This window comes from Melospiza georgiana, chromosome 3 (genome assembly GCF_028018845.1).
Source record: "Melospiza georgiana isolate bMelGeo1 chromosome 3, bMelGeo1.pri, whole genome shotgun sequence".
Taxonomy (NCBI): domain Eukaryota; kingdom Metazoa; phylum Chordata; class Aves; order Passeriformes; family Passerellidae; genus Melospiza; species Melospiza georgiana.
Genome location: NC_080432.1, coordinates 95,609,110 through 95,628,793, shown reverse-complemented (window position 1 = coordinate 95,628,793; position 19,684 = coordinate 95,609,110). Strand labels below are relative to the sequence as shown.

Sequence of the window (19,684 nt, the reverse complement as noted above, 5' to 3'; positions counted from 1 at the left end):
AGCTTATTTTTCAGGGAAAAAAAATTACCCCATGCTCCTAACTTTTGAAGGAGATGGCAATGAACAAGAATATTTGTCCACAAAAGAAAAAACCAAGTAAACAATTATCTACACCTTGCTCAAATCAATGTAATTTTTATGAAGTGGTTATTTAAGATAGAATATGGAATGATTTCCCACTTAACAGGGGCTATGCTTCAGATTAGAATTTGTGATATCTTAACAAAACCCCCAAAATAGTAAAATATCTTCTTAAAATAGACACTTAACAAACTACATACACTTCACTGCCCCCAAATCCACCTCTATACAGACCTTCACAGCAATCTTGCCACATTCTGAGGTCCAGTTTAGGAATATCTTCACAGCTACTATATCCATGAGGGAATTCAGCCACCTTAAAGACATCATGTTGTACCCTGGTTATGTTGTCACCATTGTCACACAAAACTCTGGCAAGAGATGTCTGCTTGATCTGAGTGAGCTGAGCAGGCGTGAACACACCTGGGTTTTCATACCATAACCTGTAATCTCACAGAAAAGACAAGTCTGCTAGTGAAAAGAAACAACTGGCAGTTTTTCAAAGATATTTCAATACTGTGTTCAGAATTAAATGAATTATCTCATAAATCCTGTTCTGAACATTCTATCAAGGGACTGATCCAAATGCAAAAATCTTGGTTCCTGGTGTCACTTCAGCACTAGCTGGTGTCATGCCGACACTCTGAAAGCGATGAAATCTTCAAGGAATTATTTGATTTCTCTTCTATTCTCATTTTGATGACTTGAGTATTTCTGGACATCTAAAATGCCACCAGACTATGAAGTTAAAGGTTCTTTTAAGTAAGAAACTTGAATGACCATAATTTCTTTCTTTAGGCAACCTTCTTATGGTCATGAAAACCTTTTGATGGAATTGCTGACATTAGAAGAACAGTTAATCTATTTCTAGTTGACTATAAAGATAAGTGAGATGATTTAATTCACCAGTGATTTTTTTTTCTGTTAAACTTTTTTCATGACTATATTGATTCAGGGACTTTCTCATACATGCTCAGCTAATTAATTATATTCAAGAAGTAAACAGTATGGTTTCAAATAGTTCGTTTTTCATACATAAAGGGCTAAAAGCCTGTTATCAATAGCAAATATAAATAACACATTACCATAAAAAGAAAGCTTTAAATGGAAAAGAAAATTTCTTAAGTTACTGATTCTAACTGCTTACTGTTCAGACTGCTTGCATTGTAGTATGCATAGGGGTTATATATAGAAATACTGTTCCAACCTATGCTTAAGTAACAACCACAATTTCTTTGCCAATAAAATAACTCAATAACAATAAGAGAAGCATCATGCACTTTTTCAAAAAGGCCAAGTGACTTAATACCTAGCAAAAGGAAACTCAACATGTGCTGGCTGTTGTGTTTTTGGGGGTCAGTATGACATTCACCACAAAAACTAACAGAATTAATAAGGAATCATGGCTTCTAGCCATGTTTTAAACATGTATTCTTCATCTTTTCACATATATTTTAAAATCATAAATGAAGCTAAAGTACAGTTTGTTTTGGAAACATGACATTGCAACTGTTATTAAGCATCCTTAAGTTAAAATTCATTTTGGTTTCCACGGTATTTTAATGTACCTGTCTCCATCCCGAATACGCCTGAACTGTGTGCTTAACAGACACATCAAAGTTGGCCCCAGTCGACTCCCTGGAACTAAGTCTTCCACCATCAGGGCAGGAAATAGGTCTATGTTCAGTGGGGAGCCATACAACCTATAAATTGAAAAATACAAATATTGAATAACAAATATTTTATATTAACAAAATAATCAGTACATGGTGAAGCTAAGAGATACAAATAATTCACAGGAAAAAAATGTAGTGATAGCACTACATCTTTTGTGAACAAGCTGTGAGTGTATACACAAGAAATCCTGCAACACAGGTTGTACACACCAGGTGGGTCTGCATGTCTAGCCTGCAATTTATTTTCTCCTAGCAGCTTTGTTCTGATTTCTTAGAAATGTTTTTTTTTATAGTTTGTCTTTCCTGAGCCTCTGTGCACTCTTTCTGTACACACTTTTTATACTACTAAAGCTGAGACTAATTCTCTATCTTTAATTTTAAGCAAATAAGCTAGGGGTGGCAGGTTGATGTAGACTTTCAAACACTGAATCTCTAAAAGAAGAACTGATTACTGCTAGTGAAGGATGTCCACATGATAGTACAGTGGACAATACTGACAATTGTTTCACTGTACAGAATTAATGGAATTGAGCATCTAAATATTTGCATGAAGTTGGCATTTAATATGACCTTACACTGAAATAGCACTCATATTTAACAGCATTTACAAAGCTAGGCATTTCAAATTAATAATTTCATGAACACATGCAGTATGTTTTACTGTATATATACTGTATATATTCCTACTGTTCATAGAGATGCAGAAGTAGAGAAATTATCTGAATGTGGAAATTGTTAACATCTATTTTCTGGTACTGATGGGTGCTTCTTAAAAATCCCATTAAGTCTTAGCAAGTATCTTTTTCTAGATAAGACATTCAGATAAGGCTTTTGCATGCACATTTAGATAATTGACTTTTTCTTCACCTCAGGCTCACCTGCTAAGTTTCTCCCTGATTTCAGGATTCTTAATTTCATTTTTCAGATCTTCAAAAGTCTGAGCTGAAGAAAGATTACAGTAAACTCTAAAATCATGGTAGGGAGGAATTCCATGATCTCTGCCTCTCTGAATATTCATAGCTGCCAGATCTAAAGCCACAGTACGTGCCATGGAGAAGAGTCTTTCTGTTAATTCTGTATTGAGTAATTGTGAGGGGACACGCATCTTACCAGCAACACCAAAAAATCCCCTTAGAAGTGGATCAATGCCTCCTTCATTTACAATCCGAAATGGAGAGAAGAATGCCTTGTGAAGAGGTAGATGGCCTTGTGGAATAGGTTCAAAGTTTTCATCCAGTCGATACAGAAAAGGATTAATGAGTGTGTGACCAAACCTAAAAGCGGCAGTTGCAAACTCATTAGTTATGCCAGAATTAACACTGGGATCATAACCCTTATATTCGCCAAGCATCTTCATGCCTACCTCTCCAAAGATCTTAGGGAGCCAGTGGCTAAATGTTATGTGTTGCATTTCTGCACCCACAATTTTGCGTGTTTCATGATATATTGTGTCACCGTCCCAGTGAGGATTGAGTTTCAGTAGCTCTGTGGCAATTCTGTTGTGCTCTCTAAACCACAATGTGTGGATGCTGGTAAGACCCAACTGTTCGTTAGAGCGCTGATCACCAGCTAAAAAGCAGGGTATTGGGCTCTCATTCTCATCTCTCATACATTCTGTTGGTGGGCCAGTGGCAAATGGAAGAAGGGGCTTGCCAGACCTCTGTACAATGCCCTGCCTCAGAAGACCCCTTTGACTTGCCAAGTCTCTGATTTCTAGTGCTTCATGGTCCGAACTGCCGTACACATTGGACGCATCAATGTACGAAGTCAGCTGGTTGATCTGTTCTCGTGGGTACACAGAATTCATCAGGAGAGATGTCATGCCGCTTCCACAAACTGGGCTGGAGCGTACGAAAAACATGCAGCGCGCGCCATTTCTAACTCTGGGATCGTTTGGTGGTATCATGATTGAAAAGCACGGAGGATCATTTGTACAAACAGAACTGCAATGCTGACCATCTGAAAACCTGGCCTCACTCAGCGCAGCCACGGTGAGGTCAAGGTCATGGTCAAGAAACTGACCCCACTGCATGAGCATGTGAGTGTACTGGTCGTCAGGAGTTATGGTTTCTGTGCCGATCAGAGTAGTTGAAACCAAGCGAGGCATTGGGAGGGGGTAGCCATTGGAGAGTCGTCTGGGTTCAATTCCCCGAGGCAAATTAAATCCATTATCATACACTGACTTTAACAGACGTTCAAAAGCTGTCAGAGAAGCGCCCCACATGGGGTGCTGAAGGTTGTTGCATGTTCCATCGTGTGTCCTGTACTTCTGGTGGAAGCACATATCAGAGCAGTTGTTCACTCGTCGATGGGCTGTACAGCCTGAGAGATTGGCTATCAGATTCAAGTACTGTGGGGATACAAGGTCATTATAGTGATAACCTGAAAGAGAAAACAGAGAAAGAAAACTATCAGAGAATTCATAGACTCATAGTCCCCCCACAGATCATGAATGTATTTGAAATGCTATTTTGTTTTTTATTTTATTTACATTTCCCACCAGATTAAACATCCCTATTTTTAGATAAGGATAGCAATAATCATATATGCATATGTGAGTATTAGGCCATTTGAACAACTTCACAACCACTATGTCAGGAGGAAACTTTCTAAAATGCCAATTCAAGTGCAACTTTTACAAAATGATCACAAGAGGAGCTCACTACTTATTTGGTCACTTAGGAAAGAGATATTTTCAGAAAGAAAAGCCTCATATTGAGACAAGTAGAACATTTTTCTCATATTACTAAAAGCATTTTAAAAATGTCAGCAACACTTAAATGCACTTCAAGACTTTAGCTTTTGAGGCTTGCTTATTCACTGAGCAATACTATTTTGTTTTGCTTTATTACAGTGAAAGTTGCAGATTTTAAGAAAAAAATCAATGAAAAAGTAAAATACCACCAGCAATAGAGCTAAATGTGGAATGATCTCTAGGAAAAATGTTGTGGAGTAACTCATATTCACATTATCCTGGACGAGTTTCTATACAAAAGTAGTGTTTGTGTAGCATTTGGCACAGATTCCCTCTGCAATCCACACCATTCACCTCTGGGACTAAAACATACTTATCATTTTCCTGTATTTTTTTCTCAGTTCACAGAAAAATAATACCGACAAAATATATATACTGTAATTCACTGGAGTTATGTTTTTAGAACCTCTAACTAAGGTTATGTACTGCATGATCTCTGTTGTGGTATGATGGCATGTAGAAGGACTGAAGACCATAAGGTCTTCAGGTCCCAGTACCGTGTTGGCTGACTGCAAATAGTAGAAAAGTCAGCCTGTGCCTTGTCCTTGCTGCCTATTAGGAATCATTGTAAAAGTGATTTTTACTTAGTAACATTTGAATTTAATTTCAGGGGGGAAAATTCTGGCTACATCTACATTATCAACTTGTGTGGATCAAGAGAAATGTCTCAGTAAAGAAAATTTTTGCTGCTGAGTAAGCATACCCACTGTATCCAGTAGGCTTTCTTGAGAAAATCTTTACTTTGTGCCCCTAGACTGAATGTGGGCCTGGGCCTGATTTTTCATTTAAGTTGAAAAGAATTCACATTGTTCAAGACCCTATCACAAATCATGCCAAGGGAAGTAAGGGGGAACAACTTCAAAAAGGAGCCGCTAGTCCAAAGCAAAAGGCACACCATGAGTGACTAATGGATATAGAGCGTGGATGAACAAGGTTCCAGGATCCAGGAAAAAGTCCAGGAGGTGGAGTATTTGGCAGTGTAGATGTACATTCCACTAACTAGAAACCATCATACACCACCAAGGATCTTGATTTGGAAAGCTTGCAGTCAGGAATAAAACCAAACAGTATAAAGGCAAAAAGAAAGAAGGAAATGAGTGAGTGTAGAGGGGTACTGTGCTCCCACAGGCTTCAGGAGTTCCCAGCATGATGGCAAGCACTCAAAAATATGAACTGAATGCAGTTTTGCAAGGGGTCGGTATCGGTCAATTGCACACAGTTGGGAAATGTTACTTTTAGTCCCGAGCTCAGTCCCAGTGTGCCTGCAAAGACAATGGTCTTCATCTAAATTCAACACATAAACATGTGCTAGGCACAACTGGCTCTCTGCCAAATTCCACAATGCAGGGCAATTGCAAACAAACTACCTAAAGCCCAGCCTTGTCTTTGCCTTGAAAGGGACTGGGTTGCTCAACTCAAGGTTGCTCAGCCAGGGAAGCTGTTTTCCCAGCCTCAGGCTATGAGTACTCCATGTGGCTTGCAAGTCAAAGCAAAGATATCAGAGATTTAGTGCTTGCATTAGGCAAAGCTAACATGCTCGTGTAGACATACAGAAACTATTTTATGGAATATTCCATACTAGGAAAAAAGAAAAACAAACCACAGAGCTAAAATTTTAAGTGCCACTGGGTAATGCAGCAAAATGCACACTTTGAGGATAGAATTGATAGATAGCATATTAACATATCCTGGCTACTGGGGCAGTTTAACTCTAGAACTGCGCCCAGAAAACTTATCTTCTTTATAATAACACTGCTGCTTAAATTATCATCATTCATTATGGAGTTGTTTGCTTATGATAATTATTCATTCAAATAAACATTTGTGGTTATCCTGATTGCCACCCCCATTTCTGAAATCAAGTTGCGAGCAAAACTCGACTGTGAACCTTTCGGATGGAATGACCTTCAGTACAAATTTAAAATAAAAGGCTCAGGTTGTCTCTTTAGAAGTTCAAGTGGGATGTAATGTCTTATGATGGATTAGATTTTGGCTTTCTGATGCCAGTTGCTAATCCTTAATTACCTCTCACATTATAGGCACTAGCTTTGCCTCTACTCTCTAAATGGCTGGGTGCTGGGCATTTCCAGTGCTTAGAAGCTGCCTAGCTCAATTCACATATTAACTTTTTTTTTTGAAGCAAGAAAGATGTTTCATAGAGTCATAGAAATATTGATTATAAATGACCTCTTATCCAGACCAAGTTCCTGCTAGAAGTAGAGCTGTTTTCAGCACTAGATACCTGTATAGCTGGTCCAGCAAGCTTGAAAAACTGACAAGTCTGAGACTCCTCCACCTTTCTGGATTAGTTGTTTCAGTGCTGCACTGGTCTCCTGGAGAGAAACTGTTTTCTAACATCTAACCAAGACTTCCATTAATGGCCATTCCCCTTGTTACACAGTCTGGCACTGTGAAGGAGAATTTGGCTACATAGTCTTTCCTTAGGATATTCAAAGGTTTTGCAAAAAAAATAAATCTCTGACTAGGAAACGGTCACGTTTCTCAACTGTTCTCAGTACTAAAGTGCTAAATAACACCTTTCATTTGGCTCTGTATTTCAAAATAAAATGAAATAAGGACAAAAATTGCTATTAAAAAATGGAGTATTGGCCAATTTAAATGAAAATAAGATTTATTTTATTATTCAAGTTTCCCTAAAAGCCAGGTTTCTTTGGATACTGTCGATCTGAAAAGTAAGATCTGGTTGCAAAGAGAATTTCCAGTATCACCGAAAGTTGCCTACTTTTGTTTTTATTAACTAATATCCATAGGCTTTAATACCAGTTTTTGGTAAACCTTAGGTGTTTCACTATTATGAATCCTAGTCAACCCATTCTCACACATCACATTTTATATATTGCTAGTACTGTATATTTATAGCATATATATTCAATATTCTTGCATATGCATCTAATCAGAGAACCAAACCAAACAGGGTGGCTCTTATAATACATCAGCCTTCAAAGAATTTTGAGTAAGGTTTTGTGGTAAACAATTCATCAAGAATTATCTACTCAGCTCTAATAATGAGTAACAAGCTGCTTTCACTAGCAAATGTGACAGTACACCACAAAGCTTGTTGCTTTGGTCTTACAAATACTTGATAGTTCATGGCCAGTGCTAAAGTTTTCAGAAGTTATAATAAATACTCAATTATAAACATCAAAAAGAATATAATGAGTAAAAGTATTTCCTCTAGATTGTCAGTGTAGTTTTTGGCTCTGTCTCAAGTCTCAAAAGCTTTCCTAAAACTCTATCATTATTTCCAAATGCCTCAATCCTATGTTTCAAGCCTATCCACACATATATCTACACACATTAGCTGTATGTACTCCAGCTGGACTTCATGAGTTTGACTGGAATCCAATACTTAAAAGGCAGAAATTAAACATCACACTTTTTTTTGCTAGTTATAAAAAGCAACAAGAACTGTGTTTCTCATTACATCATGTCACTGTTAAACAAAGCAATTAGCTTAGTTTGACACTCATTTACAAAGTAGCAAATAATTATTTGAATACTATTGTGGTACATGCAGAAACCTTGGTTTGTAAGGTATACAAATCCTTCTTGTTATGTCATATTTTCTCCTTGCCAAGGCACGCTGATATTAAAAGGTTTTTCTTAAAGAAACAGGAACAAAACACTACTTATTTTTATCACACAACAGAAAAGTCTGTTCTGCTATGAGCAATGATACTAAGTTCAGCCAGCAGAAGAATCAGAATCTGAACTTTTTCCTAATAGGTCAGTATGAGAAAAAACACTCCACTCAGAGAGCTGAGAGTTATATAGTGAACAATGTGTAAACCAAAGATGGAATTTGGTAAAGATTTGCAAAGTCAAATACTTCACTGATTTCAATGTAATGGTTCTGCAGTTGGGACCAAACCTCAGCAAATTAATGTCTCCTGAAGTATAATGACTTAAAAAGGCAAATACATGTCAAAACAGGAAAAAAAGGAAAGAATACTGACTTGTTCCATTCAGGTCAACCATTAGACCATCTTGTACATGATCTTGAATAAGCTGTAAGGTCCTTTCAAATATTTCCCCAGCTCTTGCTTGCTCAACAGTGTATGGGTCCCTTGGGTATCGAAATAAGGCTAGCAAATCATTTGGAGAACGAGGACGACTGATAGATAATTTGGAAAGAAATAGTAAGTGTACACAGGAGTTACAAAACAACAACACTACATAAATCATATAAATGTTCAGCAACATGATTAGTACATACCTTGGTTACTCATCTCAAAATGGAAGGCAAACCAAAAAGAAAAAAATTCAATAAAATAATAAAAAAAATCAATATTTAGTAGTAATTAAATGTTTAGTAACATTTTAATGTACATTATCTCAGCAGAAGAACTGCTGCAGTGAACAGAGATCTGAGCAGGAGTGTATAAACAATAAGAATCCTTACATGTTAAATTGTTAGTATTCTCAGAAACAACCAGACACTAACAATGCCTTTTAAGTGACAAAATGGTTGCTTGTTTAATAAATCTCCCATTATTTCTAGTATATACAAAATTAATTCTGACTTCTCAATTGAAAAAAAAAAAAAGGAGATACCTGTCAAACAGATGTGTACGTGTTGAATTTATTGCTCTGTCAACAGTTGCAATTGCTTCCACAATTGACGTTTGTACAAAAGGATCTCCATTTCGGCTGACATTAGGAACTAGAGAAAAAGGAATTCACATGTTATTGCAAAAATGGCCACACACAAAAAGATACTTTCATAAAACAGTCTAGACACGACATCATTTATTTCAGTTCTACAAAGTAAACCTTAAGTCTTAGTTCATCCAAATATAAAATTCTTAACCATTTTGGAATGCTATCAAGGCATATTAAAGTAGAAAAAAATTAATTTAAAACAGAAGTAAACCTAAGCTTAAAAGTCATCTAGCTTATAACTCAAAACCAAGATAAAGATAAATGCACACAGTGTTTACCCATCCCTTAATTAAACCTACAATTTCAAATGCAGGTGTCCAAATCAAAAATTAATTATTAAGGGTTTTTTTCTGGTGTTGGTATCAAAAGCCTGATCTATAACCACTGAAATCAATGCAGATTTCCCCTTTGATTTCAGCTAGTTCTGAATTTGTATTGAATTCAATGTAAGAACTTAAAGAGCCTACAGGAATGTGCTGCAAGTGGTACATAATGAGCATAATTTACATCACTGAATGAACATAAATTAACATTATTCTTCTCCTGGTCTCAGTATAATAAGCAACACAGATTAATTTTAGAGGGCAGTAAATGTTTTTTTTAATTTAGATCACTACTTGTTTTCCTACTTTACAATTATCTATTTACAATTTTTTGTTTCCTATTTTACAATTATCAATTTACTTTACAATTATCTTTTTAATACTAGATTAAACCTCACATGCTTAAATGCTATTTAACAACCATATACAACACTGGAAACTCAATAACGCTTAGGCCTTTTTATACAGTGCTTTGTTGCAGCTGGATGTTTGTACAAACTACATAGGACTAATAACCTTCCTTTCAGTGTAAACTAAGAACTACCAGATCCAGGGGCAACAGCTAACAATTTCCAGAGTGTGTTTAGATTGGAGAAGTCACACAGGAAGAAGGGTAAAGCAGGGAAAAAGTCCAAAGCAAATATACTGGTATAAAATCAGCAGATGTACAAAATCATCTGACATAAAAAATGTTGTTTATAAGCTTTGCATTATTTCTTTTTTTTTCCCTATGCAACTTTTCATTATTCCTTCCTAAGTGGCAGCTTAAATTGTCTCTACATGAGTTTCATAGTCTAGACCCACTTAATCAAACTTAACCATCTATACCATCAAATAAAAGAGTCCCTGGAACTCTATAGCTGCAGATGAAGCCCCTTTCTGTGCCCTGAGGCCAGTCTCAGGCTTTTGGCAATATATTCCCAGCATCCAAAATCAGCTGACCCTTTCCACACTGCCTGAGGGCAGTAGTCCCTGATCCATCCTAATTACCAGCTGTACTTGCTTGACAGCTTCATTTTCAATAGCAACCATACAGAAACACTATCAGATAAGCTACTTATTTTAGGAATAAATGGCATTTACAGGTTTAAATCTTAAGTTTCAGTTGTTTCAGCATGTTTGTGTGCCTTGAATGATGTAAACAATGCAAAATTGCAGTCTTTAGAAATCCAGTGGCTGGTTACCCTCCTCAGTGCTGTCTACATTAGATGTAAACTTGGTGTTTCCTTGCAGGGCTATCTTTCTGATTAATGGTATACGTGGGCTGAATCATAAACCTTGGTCAGATGTTAACTTTTCTGTACTTGATTTTTGTTTAGATTATTTATTGCTAGCAGTTCTTTTTTTAGACTGATAAATGTTAGAAGTTAAAGCTCCTTGTAAGAGTCTCCCACAATACTTTTTTTTTTATTTGGGCAGGGAGGGGGAATGACTCTTATAAAACAATGGAAAAGGACAGAAGAAAATGGCTCAAGGAAAGGATCTTTAAAATATTATCCAACACAGTCAGCAAAACCTGTTCACAGCTTCTATACACTTGCCTTTATTTGGTCTCAATCTTAGGAAAGTCTTTTGATTTAGAAACATTCATAAAAGAATGTTTAAAAGAAATGATGGCAAGCAAGGTTTTAGTATTTTCTGGCTATGCCATTATAAATACAATCTACACAGCAATTAACCAGTACTTAAAATCTGTCCACTTGTCCTCCTTGATCCTCTTACAGCATCAGCTTTTAAAGCAGCCACAGCTAAACAGCATCTCATATCCCACTAGTTTGAAGGACAAATTTCATTTATGGCTTCAGATGGAATGCAGATTAATTAAGTGTAGTTTCACTAAATTTAGGTTTATTTGTGCTATAGTTTAAAAGAAATTACCCATATTACAATTATGTACTGCAAATCTGCTAATAAGTAGTTTTGTAGTTTGCTGATTTCAGCAGATGAGAAGGATCAATTTACACCTGCAGTAAGTGAATAAAACTCATTTCCACTGGGGTTTTATTTCATCTCGTTGTTTCATTTTTCAGCACTCTTAGTGACTTGAGAACTAGCTAACCTTTCCTAAACAAAAATGGGTTTTTGCTATGCATCTCCAGAGTAGCCAAATGAACTGATTTTCATAGACTTCCTTTTCCATGTAGATGGAAACTTATTACTGAATGATTCCCAACCCTACAATTTTTCTCTCATGAATAATCCCCACAGATTATTCAAAAAATATATTTCATAGAAGAAAATGTAAAAGTCTTTTAAAAGCAACCTTAGACAGGTAACCCAGTAGTTTTATTGATACCATGGCAAACAATACATTAGAAAAGTCAGAGATACATTTTTATCAATTTAGTAAACAAAATACACAACATCCCAAATAACACTGGGAAATAATATCCAATATATTGAAGATATCTTCACACTAATCTTCAAAATACCAAAAAATTACTGTTCTATACTAATCTTTTAAAGATACAAAAATATTGTCTCATATTCCCTACTGAGACACAGAAATCATACAATTTCTTTAATTTTCCATGAAAATGTAACTGAAAAATCAGTTTAGGCAATGAGTCAGAAAAGCACTAGGATCAATCTTTGTAGCAAATACATCTCCTTAGCTTCTTTTGCTGCTTTATTGCCATTTGTTACATAGTAATAATTGAGAACTATTATTTGCCATTATTACTTTCAAATAATTAGAACAAGATCAAATATTCTCCTTTTCTTTCTGTTTTCTCTTTTAGCTTCTTGAGGTCTGTATGATGTTCCTGAACTGTTTTGCAATAGTTGCAGCCTAATTTTCAATGACATGCTGTAAGTGTCCCTTTGAAGATGTCAGAAGACATTAGTCAAGTTATTTCTAAAATTTAGACTGGGTATTTGACTAGCAAATTCTAAAAGCTCTAAATAATATCTCAGGAAGAAAGTTGAAAGATTAACTTGAGCCCAAAGCATATCTGGTTTTGGAGCTTAACACCTAGGGATATTCCTATTATGACATTACCATCTTAGCAAATTATGGGGGAAAAAAAAGAAAGAATCATGGGAGGACAACAGACACATGAATAAAATAACTAATTTAGTATTTCGACAACTTTGTTTCACCTTACATGTTAGACAATTAGGACAAAACTGAGTCATGTATCTTACCATTTACACTAAGCACCATACTGACAGAGGAGTATCCTATGGTGTTCCTGGCCACGCACTCGTAGCGCCCCTCATCGGCGGTGCCAACATCGCGAATGGTGAGAAATCCCTCCGGACTAACATGGAACTTTCCGCTCTCCGTTACCTGCACTCCGTCCTGCAGGAAAGCCCAAAGCTGACTTAATCAAAACACACTCATTTTCATACATTATTTTGTTGTCATTTTTTTCTCTTCTGCTTCTATTTTTTGTTTTATATTTCTATTTCGTATGCCAAATTCACAGTCAGAGAGTTTTAAATAGGCTTATATAGAAAAATCACATGTACTTCTAGAATGTACATTATATTTCTTTACTTCTAAAATTACTCATTATTACAAACCAAAGTATTTTAATAGGCATTCACCACATAAGATCTATGACCCAAAAATAAGATAACACCACTTGAGAAAACACACATATTTTATTTTTCTCAAAATTAACCAACTGAAATAGATCTCAAGAGCTTGATGTATATCAGTTCTTCATGTGCTACATATTTAGAAGCTATTCAAGGTTCATTAGAGTAAATTTATAATATTCACTAATTGAAGAACATAATCAGAAAAAATGAATATCAATATCAGCAACTCATTAATTCACTGGTAACTCTGCTAATACTCTGTAGTTTGATATAGAAATTATTACATGAATGGAAATCAAAGCCACAAAGAGGTTACCAGAAAGTTACCAAAGCCTGTCCTGGTTGGTCTCAACACAGCAGTATCAAATGGCTCCAATACACCATTTCTTATTGTTTTATATCAATAATATCATTGAAAGTGTGAAAATTAGTAGGCTATTCACAAAGAACTGCCACTAAATACAGACCTTTTAAGGTATACATTATGAATTTTAGCTGGTCTGCACAGTAATTTGCATAACTACGTATGTAAATTTATCTATATAAAATTCAAGTTTAGTATCTATATGCATGCTCTGTATTAAATACTTACTGACTGGACTTCAGGTAATGTTTTCAGACACCATAGGAAGCAATAATTTGGCAATGTGCATTTTCAATAATTAATTATGAAGAGATGGAAAGGCCATTGCCTTTTTGCAATAACTATGTATTACGTAAAATGTACTACATGCATATTATGTAATATTTAGTACCTTATTCCATGTAATGACTGGCTCTGGCTCTCCTTGAGCACTGCATGGGATCTGCACATTTGTGCCCACCTCCACTGTCATGTCACTGGGAACACTGGCAAATACAGGAGTCACTAAAAAAGCCAAATGATACACTGATATATTATGAAATACAACTTGTGCAAAAGACAATCAAAAAATAGGTCAGCACTCTGGTTTTATCAGTTACTGAACATTTCTTAATCTATTACATGATTCTACCTGCAGGCTTTTAGTTGCTTATAACTTTGTTTTAGGGATTAAATTCTCTTTGAAGAAACTAACTTCCCATGGTGTGGATGTATATTCTTTCCTGGATAAAAAACTGGCTGGATGGTCAGGCCCAGAGATAGTAGTGAATGGAATTACATCCAGTTGGTGGCCAGTAACAAGTGGTGTTCCCCAGGGCTCAGTACTGGGGCCAGCCCTGTTAAATATTTTCATCATTAGCTGAGGAGATGAAGTGCACCCTAAGCAAGTTCATTGACAACACTAAGTTGGGCGGGGGTGTTGATCTGCTGGAGAGTAGAAAGACTCTACAGAGGGAGCTGGACAGGCTGAATAAATGGGCTGAGGCCAATTGTATGAGGTACAATCAGGCCAAGTGCCAGGTCCTGCCCTTGGGTCACAACAACCCCTGCAGTGCTGCAGGCTGGGGACAGGGCGGCTGGAAAGCTGCCCCATGGAAAAGAACCTGAGGGTGCTGGTTGAAGCAGCTGAACATGAGCCAGAGTGTGCCCAGGTGGCCAAGAGAGCAAATGGCATCCTGGCCTGTATCAGCAATAGTGTGGCCAGCAGGACAGGGCAGTGACTGTCCCCCTGTACTCAGCACTGCTGAGCTCACACCTCGAGTCTTGTGTCCAGCTTTCAGCCTCTCACTATATATAAGACATTGCAGTGCTGGAGCATGTCCAGAGAAGGGCTGGTAACAAGTGACAGGACAAGATGAAATGCCCCTAAGTTCCACCAGAGGAGCTTTAGATTAGATATAGGGAAAAAATTTTGCATAGAAAGGGCTGTCAAGCACTGGAACAGATTGTCCAGGGAAATTGCAGAGCGACCATCCCTGCAAGTGTTCAAAAAAAGTGTGGATATGGCACTTAGGGACACGGTTTAATGGTTAACATGGTGGTAGTGCTACATTGACAGCTGGACTTCATGAAAGGTCTTTTCCAAACTTAATGAATCTATGACCTTATTTGTGATGTCTCCTTCAGGATGATTTTAAAGTACTCTAAACTTCTAACATAATAGGCTAGTAGTTGTCAAAACCACTTAAGTTTCATTAATTTAGAGCTCTGAAAATAATTTCTGTTAATAGCTAAACCTGTACAAAATCATCAGAATGAATACTGCATTAACTTGTCATCTTTATTTTTTTGTTGTTTTAATTTTTTTATGCAGCGATAACTGCACTTTCTCAGATGACAAAAGCAAAGCCTTCTACAACTCAATCGAGTCTCTCAGCTTGACTTGCTGAGGCACTGAGTCTTGACATAGCTCCCACCTCCATGACACCTATGAGCCTCAGCCCTTAAAACATCAAAAAATCACCTTCAATTCTAAGGACAGAGTACACTGTTACCTAAATCCACCGTGAATAAAATTAATGTGCTTTTAAACTGTAATTTTTTCAAATCCAAACTGATGCCTGGCACTCAGATATCACCATAAGAAGCACATACAAGATTATGAAGACTTTAAGAATGCTATTTCTCCTGTAACATACACTGCTATGTTACTCATGTCATGATACTGATATATGGGGGGGAGTGGGAGAGGTTGGAGGCTGTGCTTTTACAGAGAAGTATGTGGCGCCATTGCAGTCATTTATATTACCAACCAAATCTAGCCCGACTGTTAAACTGTAGATAAATGCCTCTAAAGGACCAGAAACCAGTTCAAATAAGGCATCCAGAGACAGGTGTCCAGCACTGGGAGGTAAGAGAGTCTGGCTCTGTGGATATGAGCTGAGTCATGCCAGCAAACAGACCTGGACCATTAATCTGTGTTTATTAACACTGACTTAACCACAGTGACCAATGACTAAACATTCCTCAGATGAACAGCCCTTTTGTTAGAAGCCCAAAAGAAGAAAATTTCTCTTCTCGCACAATTGAAAACAGCATTGCAAATAATCTGTGGAGAGCTCCAATTTCATGCTACATATTCAGCCTTTAATCTTGCATTTACTATCTGACTGAATTTTGCAACCAAAGTTGCACAAAAATTGTTTTATTAAACTTTACTCAAGTCCAGTGAAATATAACACTGCTAGAAAGCTATAAAAATTTTTAAAACTGATACTTGTTTTATATTATTTTAATCAACATTTTATATAGGTTAAAAAAATCTCAATTTTGATTAATCTATCTCCTAATACTTCTCTTAACTAAGAAAAATCAATAGAATTTTTTTTTTCTGACAAACTTCTAGGCTCATTTGAGCCCCTTTTACTAATATACAGTTTTAAGTTAGGTCAGTAAAAAGAAATGTTTTGAATTCCATGTTTTATCTCCTTGAATTCAGTTAAACAACAAAGTACTTAAATAAATTATGAATGGTAATAGGATTATAATTTATCCTAGAAGTAACTTACTTAGAGTTTAATTGAAAAAAAGCATAAAAATAGAGTTTGGGGTTGGTGTTTTAGGACTTTCTTTTGTGTCAGTTTTATTTTCAGTACAAAGAATGACTTTTCTTAGTGAAGTTCATTCTCTTCTGTAAAAGAAAGTGTTCTGTTTCTGGACATGAAACATTATGTTAATAACACCACTTGACTAATATTATAGAGCCTCTTTGGAAACTAGACTTTTCACAAAATAAAATATTTTCCAATGCATAGGAATACTGTCATCCTCAAAGCAAACCTCCACTTCTTACCAAAAAAAAAAAAAAAGTAAATCAGATAAACCTCTTTCCCAGAAGACAGACTGTTCTAAAGGAATGATACCCTGCACAAATACTGGTAAATGTCCAGACATGTTATTTGTTGGAAACCAGCTGGGATCTACAAGGAGACACACTCAGAAAAAATCACACATGGAACTGTGTATTTTCGTGTAAGCTTAAATATTTCTCCTTTTTCTTTTTTTCCTTCCCAGCAGCTGTATGTGCATGGGCTGTACCTCTGGGCTGCACAGTCAGGTACACAACGATGCGCTGGGATCCGATGATGTTGACAGCTTGGCATTCATACTGTCCCTGGTCATGCAGAGCAACCCTGGAAATCCTCAGCGTCCCAGTGGAGAGAACTAAATGTCTTCTGTCAACAGACAACTGGCCTCCTGAAACACACAACAACACCATTTGCTCTTTATGGCAACAAAGAATTTTTCCTTTGTGTCCAAGAAAGGAAAACCCAGGTTTTAAATTTGATAAAACACTGGAAAATATTAAAATTTCTTAAAATTAAAAAAAAAAATCAAAAACAAAACAAACAAGAAAATAAGTCTGAAACCTTTACTTCTAAGAAGATAAACATGAAAAGCAAACACATTATGCATATACGCACAATCATAATTCTTACTTCTTCTCTGTTTGTGGTAGAAATAAATATTTTTCTTTAAGGAGCATGCTAAAGCATCCAAATGAGAAGGTATAAACACCAACATGTGTTACTGCTCATATCATATTATTACCATGTGTGTAAGACACAATTTATCTCATTGGCCTAGGCCTAGATAATCTACAGAAGTATAGACTTGGTCCTGAAAAAAATGTAATATAAGAAAAATGGATTTACATCACTGTCTATACCCTATCCTTTCTTTCTGAACATTTCATTTGATTGGTGCAGTCTAAGCAGAGAGAGAAGCAGGGACATTACCAGCATCAAAATGATGATCAATTTGTTAAGAATCTGCTTTATGTACGAGAATTTAGAATTTCCTAAGAGTTATTTAGCTCGCTAGAGTTTTTTCACTCAAATCAAACGGAACTTTTGCTTATTTTACTTACTGATAAAACATCCACTACAATATTTCTTCCTGATAGATTTGGCTTAATGCCTTTAGAGGCATAACTTGATAAAATAGTCAGCAGAGTGCACCCGTTGTTTCTGTCAATGTGCATTAAGTGACAGAGATGCTGGTACAGTACAGGCTGGACAGTTCTGGTTTCTGAAGAGAGCACATCCCACCTAATTTCAGACCTCCAGTTAATGACAGCCATCTCCATTTCTTCTGCACTACAACAGCAGTGATACATACTGCTACATGTAATTTGCCTCATATTTCTTAAACATTTATTATTAGTAATCTATTATGAACACATACTTTAGTGACTCTTTTTTACCTAATAATGAAAAATGCTAATAATGAAAAATGCTCCTGTGAGATACCTTGCCTTACCCAGCTAAAGGAGAAAGAGATTAACTCTGTTTCCTTCAGAGACTGAAGCATCTAAACAAATACATGCAGCTCCTTTCAGTAAAGAAGTGATTCCAATATGACTGCTAGACTATCCTGGTAGTTTAAAAGTAAGAATGGAACACACTTACCTCCTTTAGTCCAGGCAATAACTGGCTGGGGATAACCTTGTGCTTCACAAGGGAAGTCAACGGTTTGTCCCTCGATCACTGTTTTGTCTTGTGGGGTGACAGTAAACTGAGGTAGAGCTACAGAAGAGGAAATAAAGCCGTTTCAAAAAGACAACTGAAAAATGCACGACTAAATTGCATACTATTTCCTGTGTAAGTTGAAATAGCTCATATTGGTGGGAAGACAGATGCTAATGTAATTCTTTATATTGTGACCGCCAGAGAGAAGAGAGTTAGGGCAGCCACTTGTGCAAAAGGAACATCTCTCTCACAACCTGGCCCTGATATCAGCGAAGGCATGTGGGATCTACTGCAACAGATCCAAAATAAGAGGTGCAGTAAAACTTGTAGAATCAAACATTGAAACTTCCCTGGATTAATAATATTATCTTCTCTTTCTCTCAAAACTTCCCAGTTAAATTGTGAAGAAAAAGTAATGTCATCAAAACCTTCTTGAGCTGATTGTTTTCTTCCATGAAAGCAAAGAGTGGAGCGTGGGGCAGATTTGGCAGTAACGCTGAGCACTAACTACTCACTGTGTGAAAAGTATGTGTTCAGCTCTCAAAATGCAATGATCCACTGGTAATAAATGAACAAACCACACAGAGAAGTTGTTTTGTACAGCTTTAGAACTCATTTAAAAGGTATTTGCAATCTTAACTGTTTGCCAACTAAAGATTTTAACATGAGAACAGAAGCAAACAAATTTAAAGGCTACTTAAAGTATTTTGTAAATAAAAGTTCCAGCATGAAAGTGTTTGCAAAAAATATTATCTATATACACAGGAGACTTCTGATAGTTGATCTCAAATACTTTATAATCACATTATTGACATGCAATATCAAAATTATTGCAATCACGAGTTAGAGTACTTTGACTTTTGCTTTGCAGAAAAGCTGTGCTAATGCCTCAGCTGGCAGAATGATAGCTTCTATCAAACTGTTTCCACATTCCCTGAAGTGTCTACAACAGAAAAGTGGCACAGATCTGTATTCAAAACTCCATTTCTAGTTCTCCAGGCACAAATTCTAATCTCCAGCATTTCTGCCTGTTACAGAAAATATTTAATCATTCAAAAATTTGACAATGCTTGTTTGTTCCTCCATGCAAACAAAACATAAGAAATTAACATTTGAAAACATTAACCTTCTGATAATAATCACCAAAACATAATTTTCAGGGAAATAGTAAGTAATATCTTACTCTGTGTGAAATGTATAGCAGCTTCCCCATGAACTACAATAGTGCAATTAAAAGTAAAAACTCTTATGTTTTAAGTTTGGCTCAGTCAACTCAGAAGACA

General features: G+C 36.3%; 1 protein-coding gene across 1 annotated transcript in view; it reads right to left on the bottom strand.

The window, feature by feature from the left end:
• Positions 1-19,684, bottom strand: part of PXDN (peroxidasin) — an 81,635-nt gene that overhangs the window by 15,120 nt on the left and 46,831 nt on the right. The window contains exons 11-19 of the mRNA XM_058021012.1: positions 18,342-18,458; positions 16,969-17,127; positions 13,823-13,935; positions 12,666-12,822; positions 9,088-9,196; positions 8,490-8,647; positions 2,636-4,139; positions 1,650-1,784; positions 316-524 (exon numbers count right to left, since the gene is read on the bottom strand). Of these exons, the coding sequence (XP_057876995.1) occupies positions 316-524; positions 1,650-1,784; positions 2,636-4,139; positions 8,490-8,647; positions 9,088-9,196; positions 12,666-12,822; positions 13,823-13,935; positions 16,969-17,127; positions 18,342-18,458 (2,661 nt within the window). The remainder of the gene's footprint in view (positions 1-315; positions 525-1,649; positions 1,785-2,635; positions 4,140-8,489; positions 8,648-9,087; positions 9,197-12,665; positions 12,823-13,822; positions 13,936-16,968; positions 17,128-18,341; positions 18,459-19,684) is intronic.